This window comes from Nerophis lumbriciformis, linkage group LG29, assembly GCF_033978685.3.
Source record: "Nerophis lumbriciformis linkage group LG29, RoL_Nlum_v2.1, whole genome shotgun sequence".
Lineage (NCBI taxonomy): Eukaryota > Metazoa > Chordata > Actinopteri > Syngnathiformes > Syngnathidae > Nerophis > Nerophis lumbriciformis.
This window is the reverse complement of record NC_084576.2, coordinates 14590001-14613119: the sequence shown is the minus strand read 5'-3', so window position 1 is coordinate 14613119 and position 23119 is coordinate 14590001. Positions and strand designations below refer to the sequence as shown.

Genomic DNA, 23119 nt, shown 5'->3' with positions numbered 1-23119 from the left:
CCGCTTTCCCACAATAAAACAGCGTGCCTACCCAATGACGTTATAACTGTAGAATGATGGAGGGTGAGTTCTTGGTTTCTTATGTGGGTTTATTGCTAGGCAGTTTCATTAACGTCCTCCCAGTGCGGTAACAACACACAACAGCAGTCACGTTTTCGTCTACCGTAAAGCAGTTCATCTGCCGTAAACAGCAATGTTGTGACACTCTTAAACAGGGCAATACTGCCATCTACTGTACATGCATATGTGACAATAACATCTACGGCTTTTAAAGAGTGCACAACTGCGCACACAACAAGGAGACGAATCAGAATGCATCATCAGAGAGGGTGTTCAGCATGGTTAGAAAAATAGTGACAAGAGAATAGAACAAGGATGGACAATTCAACCCTTAACTCAACAATGAGTAGATGAATGTTATGTGTGTGTATATTTGTAAATAAATGAACACTGAAATTCAAGTATTTCTCTTATTTATATATTTATATATGTATATATATATATATATATATATAATAAAATAAATATATATATATATATATATATATATATATATATATATATATAGCTAGAATTCACTGAAAGTCAAGTATTCCTTATATATATATATATATATATATATATATATATATATATATGAAATACTTGACTTGGTGAATTCTAGCTGTAAATATACTCCTCCCCTCTTAACCACGCCCCCCGACCACGCCTCCGCCCCAACCACGCCCCGACCACGCCCCCCACCTCCCGAAATCGGAGGTCTCAAGGTTGGCAAGTATGTGCGTCATATAACGTACACTTATTCAGCCTGTTGTTCACTATTCTTTATTTTAAATTGCCTTTCAAATGTCTATTCTTGGTGTTGGGTTTTATCAAATACATTTCCCCAAAAAATGCGACTTATACTCCAGTGCGACCTATGTATGTTTTTTTCCTTCTTTATTATGCATTTTCGGCCGGTGCGACTTATACTCCTGAGCGACTTATAGTCCGAAAAATACAGTGATGTAATGAATTATTGTGGTCACCAGGTGTCGCCGAAAACAATTACCACTCAATTTCAACTTTAGGACAAATAAGTAATTTCCAGACAGTTATCAATAAATGTTAATTTCACCTCATCAAGCCTTTTTCTAATATTCCACGCTACAAAACAGTACACGTATGTATGATTTCTGCTGCTATCAGTATCGGCCAATACTTAAGGCTCAATATCGGTATTGTATCGCAAGTGAAAAAGTTGTATCAGGACACCGTAGTTAAGGTATTTTTTTTTTTGGAAACCAATTTTTTAAAATATCTTTTTGTATGATCAGATATATAAGTGCATGTGATTTTTTTTGTTGATTTAAAAAAATATTTATATTATTAACTAATAAGTATATAAATAAATGTAACCTGGTTTCTTCTGGCAGGAACCCGGAGAAAGGCATCCACTTCCTGATCACGCGTGGCTTCGTCCCGGACACGGCCATCGGCGTGGCTCACTTCCTGCTGCAGAGGAAAGGTCTGAGCAGGCAGATGATTGGAGAGTTTCTGGGCAACAGCAAGCTGCAGTTCAACAGAGATGTTCTCGAGTGAGTCCTCTCTATTCATATACAATCTCTGGACACCACTTGCTTTGTTGTTGTCATGGTCCTTTTCACGGAAGTCATCTTGATCTACATCAATCAATCAATCAATGTTTATTTATATAGCCCTAAATCACAAGTGCCTCAAAGGGCTGCACAAGCCACAACGACATCCGCGGTTCAGAGCCCACATAAGGGCAAGGAAAACTCACGCCAGTGGGACATCGATGTGAATGACTATGAAAAAGCTTGGAGAGGACCGCATATGTGGGTAACTCCCCCCTTCTAGGGGAGACCGAAAGCAATGGATGTCGAGTGGGTCTGATATAATACTGTGAAAGTCCAGTCCATAGTGGATCTAACATATTAGTGAAAGTCCAGTCTATAGTGGATCTAACACAATAGTGAGAGTCCAGTCCATAGTGGGGCCAGCAGGAAACCATCCCGAGCGGAGACGGGTCAGCAGCGCAGAGATGTCCCCAACGATGCACAGGCGAGCGGTCCACCCCGGGTCCCGACTCTGGACAGCCAGCACTTCATCCATGGCCACCGGACCTGTGTGTCCCCCCCCCCCCTCCACAAGCGAGAGGGGGGCAGAAGAGAAAAGAAAAGAAACGGCAGATCAACTGGTCTAAAAAGGGGGTCTATTTAAAGGCTAGAATATACAAATGAGTTTTAAGATGGGACTTAAATGCTTCTACTGAGGTAGCATCTCTAACTGTTATCGGGAGGGCATTCCATAGTACTGGAGCCCGAATAGAAAACGCTCTATAGCACGGGGACTTTTTTTGGGCCCTGGGAATCACCAATAAGCCGGAGTTCTTTGAACGCAGATTTCTTGCCGGGACATATGGTACAATACAATCGACAAGATAGGCCATACTTGCCAACCCTCCCGGATTTTCCGGGAGACTCCCGAAATTCAGCGCCTCTCCCGAAAAACCTCCCGGGACAAATTTTCTCCCGAAAATCTCCCGAAATTCAGGCGGAGCTGGAGGCCACGCCCCTCCAGCTCCATGCGGATCTGAGTCCGCTTTCCCACAATATAAAGAACGTCTACAGTAAAGCAGTCCGTCTGCCGTAAACAGCAATTTTGTGACACTCTTAAACAGGACAATACTGCCATCTAGTGCATTTGATGAAAGCACTTTTGTGCGTGTCACACAGCAATGCATAATCAGAGAGGGTGTTCTGCATGGTTAGAAAGATAGTGACAGAGAATAGAACAAGGATGGACAATTCAACCCTTAATTCAACAATGAGTAGATGAGTGTTATGTGTGTGTATATGTGTAAATAAATGAACACTGAAATTCAAGTATTTCTTTTATATATATATATATATATATGTATATATATATGTATATATATATATATAGCTAGAATTCACTGAAAGTCAATTATTTCTTATATATATATATATATATATATATATATATATATATATATATCCATCCATCCATCCATCCATCCATCCATCCATTTACTACCGCTTATTCCCTTCGGGGTCGCGGGGATATATATATATATATATATATGAAATACTTGACTTGGTGAATTCTAGCTGTAAATATACTCCTCCCCTCTTAACCACGACCCCAACCACGCCCCCCGCACCCACCCCCCACCCCCCAACCTCCCGAAATTGGAGGTCTCAAGGTTGGCAAGTATGAGATAGGCTGGAGCTAGACCATGTAGTATTTTATACGTTAGTAGTAAAACCTTAAAGTCACATCTTAAGTGCACAGGAAGCCAGTGCAGGTGAGCCAGTATAGGCATAATATGATCAAACTTTCTTGTTCTTGTCAAAAGTCTAGCAGCCGCATTTTGTACCAACTGTAATCTTTTAATGCTGGACATAGGGAGACCCGAAAATAATACGTTACAGTAATCGAGACGAGATGTAACAAACGCATGAATAATAATCTCAGCGTCGCTAGTGGACAAAATGGAACAAATTTTAGCGATATTACGGAGATGAAAGAAGGCCGTTTTAGTAACACTCTTAATGTGTGACTCATACGAGAGAGTTGGGTCAAAGATAATACCCAGATTCTTTACCGAGTCGCCTTGTGTAATTGTTTGGTTGTCAAATGTTAAGGTGGTATTATTAAATAAATGTCGGTGTCTAGCAGGACCGATTTCCGTTTTCTTGGCGTTGAGTTGCAAAAAGTTAGCGGACATCCATTGTTTAATTTCATTAAGACACGCCTCCAGCTGACTACAATCCGGCGTGTTGGTCAGCTTTAGGGGCATGTAGAGTTGGGTGTCATCAGCGTAACAATGAAAGCTAACACCGTATTTACGTATGATGTCGCCTAGCGGCAGCATGTAAATACTAAAGACTGCAGGGCCAAGAACCGAACCCTGGGGAACTCTGCACGTTACCTTAACATACTCTGATGTCACATTGTTATGGGAGACGCACTGCATCCTGTCAGTAAGATAGGAGTTAAACCAAGACAAGGCTAAGTCTGACATACCAATACGTGTTTTGATACGCTCTAATAAAATATTATGATTGACGGTATCGAAAGCAGCGCTAAGATCAAGAAGCAGCAACATAGATGACACATCAGAATCCATCGTTAGCAATAGATCATTAGTCATTTTTGCGAAGGCTGTCTCCGTAGAGTGATTTGCCCTGAAACCGGATTGAAAGGGTTCACAGAGATTGTTAGACACTAAGTGTTCCTTTAGCTGTTGTGCAACAATTTTTTCGAGGATGTTCGAAATAAAGGGAAGGTAGTTTACCATGAGGTCAGGATCGAGGTTAGGTCTTTTGAGCAGAGGATGAATAACCACTTTCTTGAATGCTAGGGGAACAGTGCCAGAGGAAAGTAATAAGTTTATAATATTTAGCAATGATGGACCTAATATTACAAACAGTTCCTTGATAAGTTTCTCACGAAGTGGGACAAGTAAACATGTTGTTTGTTTTACATAGTGACCATGAAACACAGATACATGCTAACAATGATGCATGCTTAGTTTGGCTTTGCACAATATTTCTCATATACGGTCATGTAAATAACTGTCAATGAACTTATATTAACTTGTTTATTTTTTACTATTATAAAGGATGTAAATCCTACAACTCAGGATTCAAATGAATTTAAACAAAAAACAGGGTACAGGTTTCAAAAGTTACTCTCGGCTGCTGAGTAAGCACAGGGGTGGTCTGGAAAAAGTATTTGAAAAATAAATTGTTAAAAATGTTTTAATGTTGATTCAGTTTACTATTGTTATTATTATTATCATTAGTATTAGTAGTGGTAGTGGTATTTTTATTAGGGACAAGCGGTAGAAAATGGATGGATGGATTATTACTATAGTTTTTTTTTGCATATTAATTTATTCCACATGTCCATATGTTTTTTTAGTTATCATCATTATATATCTCTTGTATGGAAAACATTTGTTTATCAAGTCAAAACTACAAAAAAAATTCTTGAAAATTGTGAATATATTTAGAATCAGAATAAGAATTGTGATTTGTATGTGAATAAATGTTTTCCAGCACCCCTGATTTAATTATTATAAATAATTGTATCAATGTTATTATAATTATTATAATATTGTTATTACTATTACTATTAATAATAATAGTATGTGTTAGTTATTTATTAATAAAAATTGTTATCATTTATAAATTAATATTATTCTTATTATATTTTTATTTATTTAGTCTTTATTGTAATTATTTTCTTTTATATGAAAAAAACCTTCATTTGTTTCTCAGGTCACAACAAATACGAATAAATAGTATGAACATGTTAAATAAAAGAGTGCAAAACAAATTATTATAATGGAATAATGATTATTGTTGTTAAAAGGTATAACAGGAAATAGCTGGTATAATACTTTGACATGCAGTTTTCAACAGTCAGGATTTTATTTTATTTTTTGCTTACCATGGAGAGTCAACTTTAGGTTTAGTATAAATAATTCACCACAGCTTTTCAGACTCGATGTGAGCCATTAAAGGATTTTTTTCAGCAATTGAACATCGGTCATCTTTCAAAAGTTTCAGTGGGGATTGAAAAGAAGGCCACGAGGCAAAAAAAAAAAAAAAAAGCGCAAACAACAGAAGAAAGCCACAGAATGAATGAGGTATTCTCAATCTTATACGGGTCGAGCTAGAAATTTGTCTACATTTCTCGATAATATTACAACTTTTTTTTCATAACGTAATGATTGTATGCTTTTAAATGTACAACGCTTTTCTTGTAACTTCACGTTATTCTTAAAAGATTTTACAAAACTAACATATTCCATTCTCTTACAACTATAATGCCTTTTTTTTGTAGTATTCCGACTTTATTCTAATAACATTATGACTCTTTTATAGTACTGAAATATTATGATTTAATAATCAAAAAAATATTACTTTGATCTAGTGGCTTTTTCCTCATAAGCGGACAACTTTTAAAAATGTTAGTCTTTAGATAGAGAAATATATAGACTTTTATTCACCCCAAATTAGGGAAATTATATGGTTGCAGTGCAGGTTTTTACATACTATAACAGAAGTCAAACATAATGAAAAACAAAAAATTTGTAATAAATAATACATATTGCGTACTAAAGATTGCACTGTGTACACATATTGTACATATACATTCACTGTACAAACATACATATACACATACTGTACATATACATTCACTGTACGAACATGCATATACACATACTGTACATATACAAGTACATATACATACATACACTCATGCATATAATCACGTTTCATCAAACATATATTAACGTTGTTGTACCATCACGGCACGTTCGAGAGAATAGTTGCCCTGAAATTCGTAGTCTGCCGGAAAAATAGGGGGATTGACAAGTATGACGCTGTCAAGCGCCATTCATATAAAACCCGCGGGCCGCACTAACATTCAATTTTCATATTAAGGTGTGGGCCGCGTGTCTGAGACCCTTGGTTTATACATAGCACAAAGCAAAAAAAAAACTTTGTATGCAGTGTAATTTCATTTTAAATTTCAAAAGATTTTTGTGGCTCCCATTGTTTTCTTTAATTTGTGAAACTGGTCAAAATGGCTCTTTGACTGGTAAAGGTTGCCGACCCCTGCCCTAGGGGAAACTGGGTAACACATGGCACACTGACAAAGCTTAACCTATCGTTACTATAACAATCTACAAGGTTAATTAATGTAGTTAATATATTTATCTGCTTTCTTTTGTATTGCAAGTTATCATTACATATATCTATTGTTGCATTTGAAACAATTGTATTGTTCATAATAGAGGTAATTATTGTTATTATTCATTATCAATAGTGCTATTTCTATTGGTATTTGTATTGATCCATTTGTAGTGTAATAATGTTCATTGTCATTTCTGTATTATTATTTATTTCACTAACTGCTTTTTTGCTACCACTTTTACCATCATATTTGTACATATACTATTTGCTGATATTGTTCTGTTGTTGTTATTGTTATTATTGTTGTATTTGCTGTTGTTGTTGTCTCTCTGTCTTATCCCCCTCTTGTCCCCGCAATGTCCCCCTCTGACTTCCTTTTTCTCTTTCTATCCCCTCCGGCTCCGGCCCGGCTGCACCAAATAATAATATAAATCCATTTAATAAAGTCAAATACAAATAAGGCAACAAGAGAAGTATCCCACACTTCTCTTTTGTAAAGTAAATGTGTACAGCAGATATGGGCATCGACATCAACAATATGATTTGCCTGAGTAGCTGGACAGGACAAAAAAAAAAGATTGCACTGTTATATAAAAATACAGCAAAAAACACTATCTTAACACTCGTATTGCACACCAAGGAAAAGATGACAGTAATCACATAAGTGCGTCGTAAAGTCTTATGGCTGTGGGTAGAAAGGACCGACGGCTGCGCTCCTTCCAGCACAGTCTAATGCTGAAAGAGCTACTCAGGGCCTCCACAGTGTTGTGCATGGGGTGAGTGGGATCAGACATTATGGATGTCAACTTGGTTAACATCCTTCTGTCGGCCACCTCCTCAATGCTCTCTCGTGGGCAACCTAGGACGGAGTCAGCTCTCTTAATCACTTTATCGAGTCTGTTCCTGTCTATGACCGTGCCTCCCCCACCCCAGCGAACGATGGCATAGAACACCACAGAAGTTGTCGTAAAAAGTGCTCAGTAGTGACCCGACCTGCAGTCCCCTCAAGAGGTGTGGGTGACTTTGACCCTTCTTGTACACAGCTTAAATTGTAATTCTAGTCCAGTTCATTGTTTCTCGTAAATGACACTTTTTTTTTAATGATAAAAGGGTTGTTTATGCAAACCCAAAAATAGGCTATCGAATGTTACCATTAATGATTTCACAGAACATAAACAACAAGATGGCACAACCAAACGTGATAGTTAATACTGTTACCTGATTGGCTGTTAGCGTGTCACTCCCACTGATCACTCCCTGTGTTGCCCGGTTACAAGAGAGCGAGTGCCTTTGTTAATGCTACCAACCTTCCTTTGCAATTTCCGGTTTCTTCCAACATAGAAGAACACATCTTTTTATTGACATTATGTATCCACAGCGATATATATTGATATTGTTTTTTTCCCAGCTCTACCTTACAAGTTTATTCTCTTAACTTGGCGACACCGCTTTTGTAACGCTCCAACCTTTTTGTAGTAATATTAACACTTAATTATTGTTCATTTCCAACATTTTTCTTGTAAAGATATGCCTTTAAGACATACTTAATATTCATATTTCTTTTTTTATCGTGACTCTATTCTCAAAAAGTATCTTATTGTCAGACATTTACAACTTTATTCTAGTATGTAAAAGGAATATCAGAACTTTATACATGTAACTTGATGATTCTTTGTCCTAATATGTCTTTTCGGAAAACATTGCAACTTTTCCCCTGTAACATGGAAACGTGTAACATTATGATTTATTTTCGTAACATGACAACTTCATCCTTTTTTCAATTACAAAATCCAAAACCAGTGAAGTTGGCACGTGTAAATCGTAAATAAAAACAGAATACAATGATTTACAAATCTTTTTCAACTTATATTCAATTGAATAGACTGCAAAGACAAGATACTTAACGTTTGAAGTGGTAAACTTAGTTATTTTTTGCAAATATTAGCTCATTTGGAATTTGATGCCTGCAACAGGTTTCAAAAAAGCTGGCACAAGTGGCAAAAAAGACTGAGAAAGTTGAGGAATGCTCATCAAACACTTATTTGGAACATACCACAGGTGAACAGGCTAATTGGGAACAGGTGGGTGCCATGATTGGGTATAAAAGCAGCTTCCATGAAATGCTCAGTCATTCACAAACAAGGATGGGGCTAGGGTCACCCCTTTGTAAACAAATGCGTGAGCAAATTGTTTAAGAACAACATTTCTCAACCAGCTATTGCAAGGAATTTAGGGATTTCACCATCTACAGACCGTGATATCATCAAAAGGTTCATAGAATCTGGAGAAATCACTGCAAGGCCGAAAACCAACATGGAATGCCCGTGACCTTCGATCCCTCATGCGGTACAGCAATCAAAAACCGACAGCGTGTAACGGATATCACCACATGGGTTCAGACACTTCAGAAAACCACTGTCAGTAACCACAGTTTGTCGCTACATCTGTAAGTGCAAATTAAAACTCTACTATGCAAAGTGAAAGCCATTTATCAAACGCCGCCGGCTTCGCTGGGCCCGAGCTCATCTAAGATGGACTGATGCAAAGTAGAAAAGTGTTCTGTGGTCTGACGAGTCCACATTTCAAATTGTTTTTGGAAACTGTGGACGTCGTGTCCTCAGGACCAAAGAGGAAAATAATCATCCTAACTGGTATTGGCGCAAAGTTCAAAAGCCAGCCTCTGTTGACCATTAATGCTGAAAGGTACATACAGGTTTTGGAACAACATATGTTGCCATCCAAGCAACGTCTTTTTCATGGATGCCCCTGCTTATTTCAGCAAGACAATGCTAAGCCACATTCTGCACGTGTTACAACAGTGTGGCTTCGTAGTAAACGAGTGCGGGTACTAGACTGGCCTGCCTGTAGTCCAGACATGTCTCCCATTGAAAATGTGTGGTGCATTATGAAGCGTAAAATACCACAACAGAGACCCTGGACTGTTGAACAACTTAAGCTGTATATCAAGCAAGAATGGGAAAGAATTCCACCTGAAAAGCTTCAAAAATTGATCTCCTCGGTTCCCAAACTGAGTGTTGTTAAAAGGAAAGGCCATGTAACACAGTGGTAAAAATGCCCCTGTGCCAACTTTTTTGCAATGTGTTGCTGCCATTAAATTCTAAATGATTATTTGCAAAAAGAAAATAAGTTTCTTAGTTTGAACATTAAGTATCTTATCTTTGCAGTTTATTCAATTGTATATATGTTTAATAATGATTTGCAAATCATTGTATGCTGTTTTTATTTACGAATTACACAACGTGCCAACTTCACTGGTTTTGGGTTTTGTACTTTACTCTTGGAACAATACGACTTTGTTCTCAAAACTTTGTGAATTCACGAGACTTTTCTTTCCGGCGTGGCCCTGATCCTGCTCAGCAGTGGCACGCCAGCATGCATAAATGCAGCAGACTTTTATTAAAAAAGCTGTCCCCCCTTTTCTGTTTTGCATCCATCTTCACGTGGAGACAGATCCAGGAGTGAGAGGGAGGCTTTTTGCTGAGGTTGTTGCAGAGATGCTAGAAATAGGTCACTGCACTGCACACACACACACACACACACACGCACACACGTACGTTCACTTGTTGTAAGACTCACGGTGGTGCGTTACCCCCCCCCCCCCCCCCCCCCCCCCCTCCGTGCAGGCATACATGGCGCAACACATTTATGTACTGTATGGCTTTTCCTTTTTCTCAGCCTTTCATGTACTCCTCTCTTGTCCTCTTCCTCTTTGAAAGTCATAATGTGGCTCTCTCGGCCATCTCTTTGGCTGCCTCTTATCTCCCTCTGTCATCGAGGCCTTTCTTCTTCACTCATGTGTACGTGTGGGTCTGTGTGTGCAAACACTTTGCCTGTGTGTGTCTTCCAGGTCAGTGGCTCAGTAATGCAAGCATGACTGTAAGAGGAAGGTTTGCCATCAGCGCTTGGCGACGCTGTCGTGAACGCATTCGCTCGCCCGCGTGCCAAATAGTGGGCTAAACGGCTTTTTTATGTCTTTCCGCTTCCTCACGCCACAGTTGCGTCGTAGACGAGATGGATTTCTCCGGCATGGAGTTGGACGAAGCGTTGCGAAAGTTCCAGGCTCACGTTCGTGTCCAGGGCGAGGCGCAGAAAGTGGAAAGACTCATCGAGGCCTTCAGGTAAGAAATTCAATCGTTAAAGTTTTAAGCACTACACTTTTTAGTATACCGTAATTACAAATGCTAAATGACCATTTTCATCGTAAAACATGCTAAATACTAGGGATGTGAATTTTTGGGCACCATATGATTCGATTCTTGGGGGGAACGATTCTCCATTCAAACTGATTTACGATTCAAAATCAGTACTTTTTTTTTTTAAATAACATTGAGGACCAGTTCTATGATTAACTGCATTTCTCTATAAAATAGGAAAACAGCTCTGATAAATGTTTACATTTCTTAAAAATAAAACTTTTTTTTTTTTTTAACAAAATGCCACCCAAACATAACAAATAAAGATAATAAAGCACTTATTTTCTTTGGAACATCTACATCAACAATATGATTTGCCTGAGGACAGGACAAATTTAAAAGAAAAAAAATAAGTTTTTATTTTTCTTTAAAAATTTTTTTTTTTTTTTAAATGGATTAGGAATCTTTACAATTAAGAATTGCGGTTCCATCGAACATCAGATTTTTTTGACACCCCTACTAAATATGGTCAATATAAGTAAATATAAACTGTACCACTTTCTGATTTGGTACGACTTTGCTATGATTTCGCACCATTTACACAAAGTTATCTTACTACCGTACTCCCTTGTGTTGTCAGATATTTATAAAATAATGGCTGTGTCAATTCGTCTGTACTGTTATACAAGTTGTACACCGACTACTGTAAAGTAAACCCAAGGTTCATACTGTCACTTGTAGGCCATTTGCTTGTTAGACTTAGACTTCCTTTTTATTGTCATTCAAATTTGAACTTTACAGCACAGATAAGAACGAAATTTCGTTACATAAGCTCTGTCATGACTTGGACTGTGGCTTGGTTTGTTCTCCCGTGGTGCAAATGAACTGGACTGGTCATGGCGTGAAGGTAAATACATGATTTATTTAAACTATCAAAAAAAAGAATAAACGAAAAGCGCGCACAGGGGCGGAGGTACAAAACTAGACTATAAACACAAAACTTGCACATTGGCAGAAACTATGAACAATTAAACAAAACACTAACTGTGGCTTAACAAACAAAAACTTACTTGGCATGGAACCGGCATGAAAAAAAAGAGTAGCAAGGGTCATCAGGGTGTGGAGAGTGTGCAGGAGCATAAATGTGGTGCGGTATGGGGTGCGAGGTCGTCAGCAAGACAAACTGAAAAACACTGAACTTAAATACTATGGACATGATTAGTGAAAGCAGGTGCGTGACTCAAAACGTGAAACAGGTGCGTGACGTGACAGGTGAAAACTAATGGTTGCTATGGTGACCAGACAAGGGAGTGAAAAGACAGAAACTAAACAACAACATGACTTAAAACAAAAACATGATAATACAGACATGACAGAGCCCCTCCCTTAAGGACAGATACCAGATGTCCAAGGAAAAAAAAAACTTAACAAAAGTCATGGGAGGGCGGGAGGGGGACATGGCGGTGGGTCGCTAGACCACGTGTCCCCGTATCCACCGGGGCAGAGTTAGGTGGCGGCGGCGAGTGGAACGCCGCTGCAGCAGGCGAGGCGGGCGCCCAGGGAATGGCCAAATTCGTGGCCGACTGGGAGGTGGGCGCACTTGGCGTGGCGGGCGACCAGGTAGCGGCCATATCCGTGGCCGACGAGGAGGCAGGCGCGTCGTCATCGTGGCAGGCGTGGCTTGGCGTGGTGAGTCAGGCGGCGAAGCTCGGCGTGGCGCGTCAGGCGGCGAAGCTCGACGTGGGTCTTGGCGTGGGTCTTGGTCTTGGCATGGCAGGTCTTGGTCTTGGCATGGCGGGTCTTGGTCTTGGCATGGCGGGTCTTGGTCTTGGCATGGCGGGTCTTGGTCTTGGCATGGCGAGTCTTGGTCTTGGCATGGCGAGTCTTGGTCTTGGCATGGCGAGTCTTGGTCTTGGCATGGCGAGTCTTGGTCTTGGCATGGCGAGTCTTGGTCTTGGCATGGCGAGTCTTGGTCTTGGCATGGCGAGTCTTGGTCTTGGCATGGCGAGTCTTGGTCTTGGCATGGCGAGTCTTGGTCTTGGCATGGCGAGTCTTGGTCTTGGCATGGCGTGTCTTGGTCTTGGCATGGCGTGTCTTGGTCTTGGCATGGCGTGTCTTGGTCTTGGCATGGCGTGTCTTGGTCTTGATGTCGAGCTGGTACCGGAGCTTGGCGTCGTGGAGCTGGTACCGGAGCTTGGCGTCGTGGAGCTGGTACCGGAGCTTGGCGTCGTGGAGCTGGTACCGGAGCTTGGCGTCGTGGAGCTGGTACCGGAGCTTGGCGTCGTGGAGCTGGTACCGGAGCTTGGCGAGGAACTTGGCATGGTGGAGCTGGTGCGGCAACAGGTGCTAGCCTTGGTGCAGGTGGAGGTGGCCTAGCTGGGGGTTGCGGCTTGGCAGGTCAGAAGACTGGTGAGGGCGGTCGTGCTTGAGGCTGTGGCTTGACAGGTCGGTAGACTGGTGGTGGCGGCCGTGAGGGAGGCTGTGGCTTGGCATGGTGATGCCGAGCCACCCCACCAACACAGCTCCCGACCCCAGCCCCCCCCTCAAGGGGCGGATACCAGACGCGCTCCCTGCGGTCTGGAACTCTCTGTAGGGGTGGGCAGAGGAGGGCAGAAACTTCCCCATTAAATTGTCCAAATTGTTTTGTTTTTTTATCCCCCACCTGGGGTTGTGTGGGCGGAAAAAAAGGAAAAAATTGTGACGGGGGCGGGACTTGAGTCTTGGGGGGCGGGGCATGAGTCTTGGGGGGCGGGGCATGAAATATGGGACGTGGCTTGGACTGATTAGACCTGATCTCTAAAAACATGTTTTGATAATGATTTATCAAAGTCATGGCATTAGAGTTTTTAGCTGGAGGCGGGTGATTTAAAGAAAAAGTATTGAAACAAAAATCCTGGTCTGTGATGTCATCATGGGGAAGCCGGGCAGACTGCTGCTTGCTTCCGCCCGGAGAGGGCGGGGCTTGTGGGAGCGGCGTGTCCTGCTGGCTCGAGGAAGTTTTTCCCCGTCCTTGGCGACGTTTCCGGGACGGGAGCGACGCGCCGATCGGCACCAGCTTGCCTTCATTCCCCCACATCATCCCCCTGCGCTCCCTGGGGGAAAAGCGCAGCGTCTCTGCCTCCATGGCGCGCAGCACCTCCCAAGAAGCTTCGTCCTGAATGTCCAACTCGGCCAACTTAGGTGCGGAAAAGTGGGTCGGCTGACGACCTACTGTCAAGACTTGGTCTTTGGAGTTTGCTTTTCCGGGATGCAACGGGAAGTTGGCACGGGCGAGACGGGAATGGAGGTACATGATTTATTTATATTTATAAAAAAAAAGGAATAAATGAAAGCGCGCACAGTGGCGGAGAATAAACTATGAAAAACAAAAAGACTATAAACATGGAACCAAAACTTACTGTGACAAGGGACATGAAGCAGGATCATAGAGGAATGGACAGAGCATAAATGTGGTGCGGTATGGGGTGCGAGGTCGTCAGCAAGACAAACTGAAAAACACTGAACTTAAATACTATGGACATGATTAGTGAAAGCAGGTGCGTGACTCAAAACGTGAAACAGGTGCGTGACGTGACAGGTGAAAACTAATGGTTGCTATGGTGACCAGACAAGGGAGTGAAAAGACAGAAACTAAACAACAACATGACTTAAAACAAAAACATGATAATACAGACATGACAAGCTCATGGTAGTGCAGGATTAAAAAGCAATAAGGCGCATATATAAATAAATAAATATATATAAATAATATATATAATATATATATAAAATAAATAAATATATATAAATACATATAAATAAATAAATAGATTACTGTACAGATAAATATATTGCACTTTTTCACATGCGTCCACGTTTATGGATGTATGTTATATTGTCTTTTTTATTCCAGCGAGTTAATCCATTTTGGGGGGAGTTGAGGGGATAATTTAATTATGATGCGTTTAAGAGTCTTACGGCCTGGGGGAAGAAGCTGTTACAGAACCTGGAGGTTCTTCTTCGGAGGCTGCGGAACCTCTTTCTAGAGTCCAGCAGTGAAAACAGTTCTTGGTGGTGGTGGGAGGAGTCTTTGCAGATTTTCTAAGCCCTGGTCAGGCAGCGGCTTTTTGCGATCTCCTGGATAGGAGGAAGAGGAGTCTTTTCCGGCGTCCTCACCATATTTCTATTTGAGTAACTAAGTCAATTTTATTTATAAAGCGCTTTTCACAGATAAAATCACAAAGCGCTGTACAATACATAGGTAAAGTAAAACAACAATTCAATTTAAAACAGGGGCAACATCATAAAAAGGATACAAAGTGGATTAAAAATGATAGTTAAAAGGTGCATTAACTAAAAGCTTTACTAAAAAGAGAAGTTTTCATATGTTTCTTAAAAGTTTCAACACAGTCAAGATCACAAAGGGACTGGTGCAAATTGTTCCAGAGTCTGGGAGCTTTAGCCTTCAATGCCAGGTCTCCACAGGTTTTAAAACAAGTTTTCAGGATCTTTAGAAGACCCTGGCCTGAAGACCGGAGGCTGCGCGCTGAAGAGTAGGGGCATAACAAGTCAGTGATGTACTGAGCGGCCCCACCATGCAACGCACGGACTAAAATTTTAAACTCAATGCGGAATTTAACTGGAAGCCAATTAAGACTAGATAAAACGGGTGATATGGGCTGTTCTGGGTGCACAGGTCAAAAGTCTGGCAGCCGCATTTTGTACAGTCTGAAGTCTCTTTAGTGTCGACTTGTTGAAAAGGGTGAAGAGAGAATTGCAATAGTCAATGTGAGACGAAATGAACACATGAATGATCATTTCTCACTTTAGAAATATTTCTGAGATGATAAAAACAGTTTTTGGTCAGTTGATGACAGTGACCCTCCAAAGACATTGATTGATCCAACACAACCCCAAGGTTTCTGAGGCTGCTTTTAACAGATGCACCCAGAGCACCAAGGGAGTTCTTGATCAGGGGGGTCTTTTTATCGGGGGCAATTATCAGAGTTTCCGTTTGATTTGAATTTATCTGTAGGAAATTTGAGCACAACCAGTTTTTAATACAGGATACACAATCCAAGAACTCAGATAAAAAGTGAAACTCTGAATCATTGAAGGAGCATAACAGTTGAATATCATCTGCATAGAAATGATAAGAAACATTTTTAAAACGACTGACCAATCTCCCAAGTGGCATCAGATACAACAAAAATAAAACAGGCCCCAGAACATAACCCTGGGTCACACCACATGACAGGTTGGACACATTGGACATTACATCATTAAAAGCAACATTAAAAGTTATCCCATTTATATAAGAAGTAAACCACTGGAGAACTGCACCAGAAAACCCCATCTCAGATTTCAGGCGATCTATCAGTATACTGTGATCCACAGTATCAAAGGCAGATGTCAAATCGAGTAAAACCAAAACTGTGTAGCAACCAGAGTCAGCGGCTATCATCACATCACTGGAAACTTTCAGAAGAGCAGTTTGGGGGGAGTGAAATAACCTAAAGCCAGATTGGTAATTATCGTAAAAATCATGCTGTTCCAAAAATGAGGTTAGCTGCTTAGCTACCACTTTTTCAATATTTTTTTACATAAAGGGAAGTTTTGATATGGGCTGCTAATTTATAGGCTTCACCAGATCAACATTAGGTTTTTTAAGGATGGGATTCACCACGGCATGTTTAAAAAAGCTGGGGATCGAGCCAGACTGAGGTTAATCAATTTTACCACCCAAGGACCAACAGCATCAAAAACATTTAAGAACAGTGGAGTAGGAACATTCATTTTGCCCACTAAAACCTGAACATCCTGTAGGCTGACAGGAGTAAAGGAAGAACATGATGAGCATACAGGGGCTGGAGAAGTGCACAAACCATCCAAAGGAGGACTAATACGGGCCCTTATGTCTTGCACCTTGTTTACAAACAGTACAGAACGTAACAGGAGGAGTGAGTTTTTAGGATAGAAGTAGCAAATACTGTACAGGACATGAAATATTGCCATATGGCATTTATGCTAATAGTATATGTAAAATTCAACAGTTTTCAGAGATGTCATGTGTTAGGGCACAGGTGTCAAACTCAAGTTTCCGGGGCCAAATCTGGCCCGCCACATCATTGTATATGGCCAGCAAAAGCCTTGAAATAATTTGCGTTAATAAAGTACTTTATATTTCCATCTATCACCTTTTTGACAGAAAAAAAATACATGTACTGGATGCAGTTCAATAACTTTTAAACTTTAATATCATATAATAACATAACACATTTTATATTATCAAACACTCATAACATTTTGTTTGTTAAAATAAAAAAAAATGCTTAAATATCTGCTTGACTTATGATTTATATATTTAGTTATCCATCAAATTTGACACTAGAAAAATGACGATAGATTTTACGGTAAAAACTGGCAGCTCAGTCACTACAATCTTACCGTAAAAAAACAGAGGTAAAGTTATTGCATTTACGATCACTGTAAAAACAACCGTAGATTTTACGGTTACAAAAAAGTCAAGATTTTTTATCTTTTATCTTGCCTTTAATCTGTTAGGGTTAGGGTTAGCCTAGGGTTAACCCTAACCCTATATGCTGTAAAAAACAGTATATTTTACAGTAAAGTTCTGGCAACCGAGCTGCGTTTTTTATTTTTTACCCTAAAATCTACAGATTTAAGTAAAAAAATATGTAGTCATCAAATGCATTGGCAAAGTATTCACCTCACTTTCATGAGGTGAATCTTTTTTAATTCATTTATTATTCACTGGTACAAGCCATAACTGCCATGTGGCCCTCAGTGAAAACAAGTTAGACACCCCTGTGTTTAGGTAACAAGTCATACCAAAGACTATAAAAATGGAACCCATTACCTCCCTGCTTGGCACTCAGTATCAAGGGTTGGAATTGGGGGTTAAATCACCAAAAATGATTCCCGGGCGCGGCACCGCTACTGCCCACTGCTCCCCTCACCTCCTAGGGGGTGAACAATGGGATGGGTCAAATGCAGAGGACAAATTTCACCACACCCAGTGTAACTTTAACACGACCAAAGTGAAACATTTTTGTTATTAAGAAAATAAACTTAAGTATTGTTGGGATAAGGAGTAACACTCATATGTGAAACATATCATATTGCCAAAGGATTTAAGTCAAGGATGTTCAAACTTTTTCCAGCTACAACCACATGCGGGGGCCACTTTGATACATTTTGTACATGAAAGATACTATGGTAAAACCAATACAATCCAGGTCAGTTTATGGTAATCGCTGCACAAAACATCCACATCTTAGCTTTGTATAACAAAGCACATTTTATTAATTAATGATTATTTTCATGATGATTTTGTTTTTTTATGATTTAATTACCCTTCTTGTAATTTTATGTATCTTTAAAGCACTTTGAATTGACTTGCGTACAAATTGTGCTCTAAAATAAACGTTCCTCGCCTAATATAACCCCCTTGGTATAATCACATTTCTTAGGATTTTTATTCTTTCCTTATTATGTACCGCAAACTAAAACGTTTTGAGGGCTTTAGCACACTTGAAAACCAGTAAGACGCACAGGGGTCGAATTGGGGCTAGTTAGAATTTTTCGTTGTTTTCTGGATGGATGTGTTTATTTTGTCTTTAAAATGTGGTGTGGGCCAATCAAAATCGAGCTGCGGGCCGCACCTTGGACACCCCTGGTTTAAGTGATTATAAAAGTCCAAACTTCAGAAGCAGGGATGGGTACCTCATGCTGTTTTTCCAGCGTTGAAACAGTTCTTTAAATTGTATTGATTAAATATGCAAACAGATCAATGTGCAGGAATTTTGCTTCATAAAAATTTTTTTTTTGAAGGATGGACTTTATCCTACTTTGGGGAAATTCTGTGATTGCAGGGTAACATTCATCAGTTTAGCAATTGATAAAGCAATTAATTTACAGGTAATTTATTTATTTTGTATCCTGAAATGCAAACGGTGCTGATTTGGGGGAATGATCCTTGTGAGTATAAAATGTGAGAGTGGTTCTGTGAGATACTGTAGCAAACCCCATTTAGGCGGTGGAAATGTGCCTCTTTAAAAAACCTTCCGCACAACAGCAATCAATCACAAGCTCGAGCCCCCAAAAGCCACGCTAAAATTATTATCATTGCCGCTGGCGACTTGTGCTGAGCGTACAAATTCTACACTAAATGTAAAAAGTAAAATAAAATAAAAAGCTTTGATGCCATGTAGCAGCCTTGGGTGAGGAGACGAGCACATCCACTGAGGCGTTTTAATAACCTTTAAGTGCTTCTCTGAGCTCATTGCGACAGCTTCTGATGAGAGCGAACCTTTGTATCATTAACAAATTACACTGATTGCCTGTAACCATGGCTGAACTCAGCCGTGTGTTTGATTGTCAGCCAATTATACCGCAGATGCATGCAGGCACCGAAATAGATGCTCCGACCTCTGAGTGACACTTTGTGGACACATGTTTGTGCTTGTTTGTACGCAGTCCAAGGCTGTGTGTCATTGAAACGCACAAATGAAAACTCATTCTATCCATCGCTAAAGGTTTAGGAACATCCTGGCATTTTTACCTCGCGTGTGATTCTTACTCTTCTAGTGTTGGTCGGCAAGAACAAAAATAGCTTTTCACGCTCTGTCAGAAAAGTGAGTGACGCTATAAAAGAGAAGGAAGTGGCCAGACTAATATTCTCTGCAGCGCTGCCCTTGAAACATCCTGGAAGTATCCTGCATAAAGTGCCTGCAAGACAAATGGGAGAAAAATTGCTGCTGTGATTTAAGGTTATAGATGTGCTGGAGTCAGTGAAATATACTGCAGTACGTGTGTCCTTTGTGCAAGATGATCAACACATTTGTGTTGCTTGGATAATAACTACTACTACCTGACTTTCTATGTTCTCACTGCAGGTCAATTCCCATTTTTCTTTATTTGATTTTTTTTGTCAATGTGGACAGGTATATACAGTATTTTCAAGTCTGAAACGGCCCAGGTCTCTCTTCTATGTGGCTATAAATCAGATATGCAGGGGCATCGTACCTAATTCAGGGTCCTTACCACCATAAGGTGTGAATGTGGAGTTAATGAATAGGTTCTCAGTTAACACGCTTTGAGTCACTAGAAAAAAGTGCTACATAAATCTAATCCATTATTATTATGATAATTTTTATATATAATAAATAACGGATTCGATTTATATAGCGCTTTTCTAGACACTCAAAGCGCTTCACAGAGAAGTGAAAACCCATTATTCATTCACACCTGGTGGTGGTAAGCTACTTTCGTAGCCACAGCTGCCCTGGGGTAGACTGACGGAAGCGTGGCTGCCAGTTTGCGCCTACGGCCCCTCCGATCACCACCTATCGTTCATCATTCATTCACCGGTGTGAACGGCACCGGGGGCAAGGGTGAAGTGTCCTGCCCAAGAACACAACGACAGCGATTTGGATGGTAAGAGGCGGGGAGCGAACCTGCAACCCTCAGGTTTCTGGCACGGCTGCTCTACCCACTACGCCATGCCGCCCAATGTATATATGTGTATATATATACACTGTATGTTTGTTTGTATATATATATATATATATATATATATATATATATATATATATATATATATATATATATATATATACGCACATATACAGTGTGTGTGTATATATATATATATATATATATATATTATGTATGTATGTATGTATGTATATATATATATATATATATGTATATATATATATATATGTATGTATATGTATATATATGTGTATATATGTATATATATATATATATGTGTGTATGTATGTATATACAGTTGTGCTCATAAGTTTACATACCCTGGCAGAATTTATGATTTCTTGGTCATTCTTCAACTGTTTACTCTTTTTAAATCAAAATGGCACAAGAAAGTACCCAAATGACCCTGATCAAAAGTTTATATACCCCAGTGACTTTGATCTGATAACATGCACAAAAGTTGACACAAACAGGTTTGAATGGCTAATCAAGGTTCCAATCCTCACCTGTGACATGTTTGTTTGTAATTAATGTGTGTTTATAAAAGGTCAGTGAGTTTCTGAGCTTCTGACAGACCGTTGCATCTTTCATCCAGTGCTACACAGATGTTTCTGGATTCTGAGTCATGGGGAAAGCAAAATAATTGTCAAAGGATCTGCGAGAAAAGGTAATTGAACTGCATAAAACAGGAAAGGGGTATAAAAAGATATCCAAGGAATTGAGAATGCCAATCAGCAGTGTTCAAACGCTGATTAAGAAGTGGAAAATGAGGGATTCAGGTAGACCAGCAAAGATTTCAGCCACAACTGCCAGGAAAATTGTTTGAGATGCAAAGAAAAATCCACAAATAACTTCAGCTGAAATACAGGACTATCTGAAAAATTGTGGTGTGGCTGTTTCAAGATGCACAATAAGGAGGCACTTGAAGAAAAATGGGCTGCATGGTCGAGTCGCCAGAAGAAAGCCATTTCTGCCCAAATGTCACAAAGTATCCCGCTTACATTACGCCAAACAGCACAGAGACAAGCCTCAAAACTTCTGGAACAAAGTAATTTGGAGTGATGGCTTTCTTCTGGCGACTCGACCATGCATCCCATTAATCTTCAAGTGCCTCCTTATTGTGCATCTTGAAACAGCCACACCACAATTTTTCAGATAGTCCTTTAGATACTCCATTTTGGTACTTTCTTTTGTCATTTTGATTTAAAAAGAGTAAACACAGTTGTTTGCCAATGAATAGCTTCACACAACCATTAAGCATGAGTGGAAGAAAGGTTTTTGTGTTATCATTCATATTCTCTGAAGAATGGCCAAGAAATCATAAATTCTCCCAGGGTATGTAAATTTATGAGCACAGCTGTATATATATGTATGTGTATATATATATATATATATATATATATATATATATATATATATATATATATATATATATATATATATATATATATGTATATATATGTATATGTATATGGGGACGGCGTGGCGAAGTTGGGAGAGTGGCCGTGCCAGCAATCTGAGAGTTACTGGTTCAATCCCCACCTTCTACCATCCTAGTCATGTCCGTTGTGTCCTTGAGCAAGACACTTCCCCCTTGCTCCTGATGGGCCTGGTTAGCGCCGTGCATGGCAGCTCCCGCCATCAGTGTGTGAATGTGTGTGTGTGTGTGAATGGGTAAATGTGGAAATAGTGTCAAAGCGCTTTGAGTTTCTTAAAAAGGTAGAAAAGCGCTATACAAGTACAACCTATTTACCATTTACCATTTATATATATGTATATACAGGTAAAAGCCAGTAAATTAGAATATTTTGAAAAACTTGATTTATTTCAGTAATTGCATTCAAAAGGTGTAACTTGTACATTATATTTATTCATTGCACACAGACTGATGCATTTAAATGTTTATTTCATTTAATTTTGATGATTTGAAGTGGCAACAAATGAAAATCCAAAATTCCGTGTGTCACAAAATTAGAATATTACTTAAGGCTAATACAAAAAAGGGATTTTTAGAAATGTTGGCCAACTGAAAAGTATGAAAATGAAAAATATGAGCATGTACAATACTCAATACTTGGTTGGAGCTCCTTTTGCCTCAATTACTGCGTTAATGCGGCGTGGCATGGAGTCGATGAGTTTCTGGCACTGCTCAGGTGTTATGAGAGCCCAGGTTGCTCTGATAGTGGCCTTCAACTCTTCTGCGTTTTTGGGTCTGGCATTCTGCATCTTCCTTTTCACAATACCCCACATATTTTCTATGGGGCTAAGGTCAGGGGAGTTGGCGGGCCAATTTAGAACAGAAATACCATGGTCCGTAAACCAGGCACGGGTAGATTTTGCGCTGTGTGCAGGCGCCAAGTCCTGTTGGAACTTGAAATCTCCATCTCCATAGAGCAGGTCAGCAGCAGGAGCATGAAGTGCTCTAAAACTTGCTGGTAGACGGCTGCGTTGACCCTGGATCTCAGGAAACAGAGTGGACCGACACCAGCAGATGACATGGCACCCCAAACCATCACCCAACCATGCAAATTTTGCATTTCCTTTGGAAATCGAGGTCCCAGAGTCTGGAGGAAGACAGGAGAGGCACAGGATCCACGTTGCCTGAAGTCTAGTGTAAAGTTTCCACCATCAGTGATGGTTTGGGGTGCCATGTCATCTGCTGGTGTCGGTCCACTCTGTTTCCTGAGATCCAGGGTCAACGCAGCCGTCTACCAGCAAGTTTTAGAGCAC

General features: G+C 40.0%; 1 protein-coding gene across 2 annotated transcripts in view; it reads left to right on the top strand.

The window, feature by feature from the left end:
• Positions 1-23119, top strand: part of iqsec3b (IQ motif and Sec7 domain ArfGEF 3b) — a 157923-nt gene that overhangs the window by 80610 nt on the left and 54194 nt on the right. For both annotated transcript variants that reach the window (XM_061925013.2, XM_061925014.2), the window contains exons 6-7: positions 1416-1577; positions 10754-10876. In XM_061925013.2, the coding sequence (XP_061780997.2) occupies positions 1416-1577; positions 10754-10876 (285 nt within the window). The remainder of the gene's footprint in view (positions 1-1415; positions 1578-10753; positions 10877-23119) is intronic.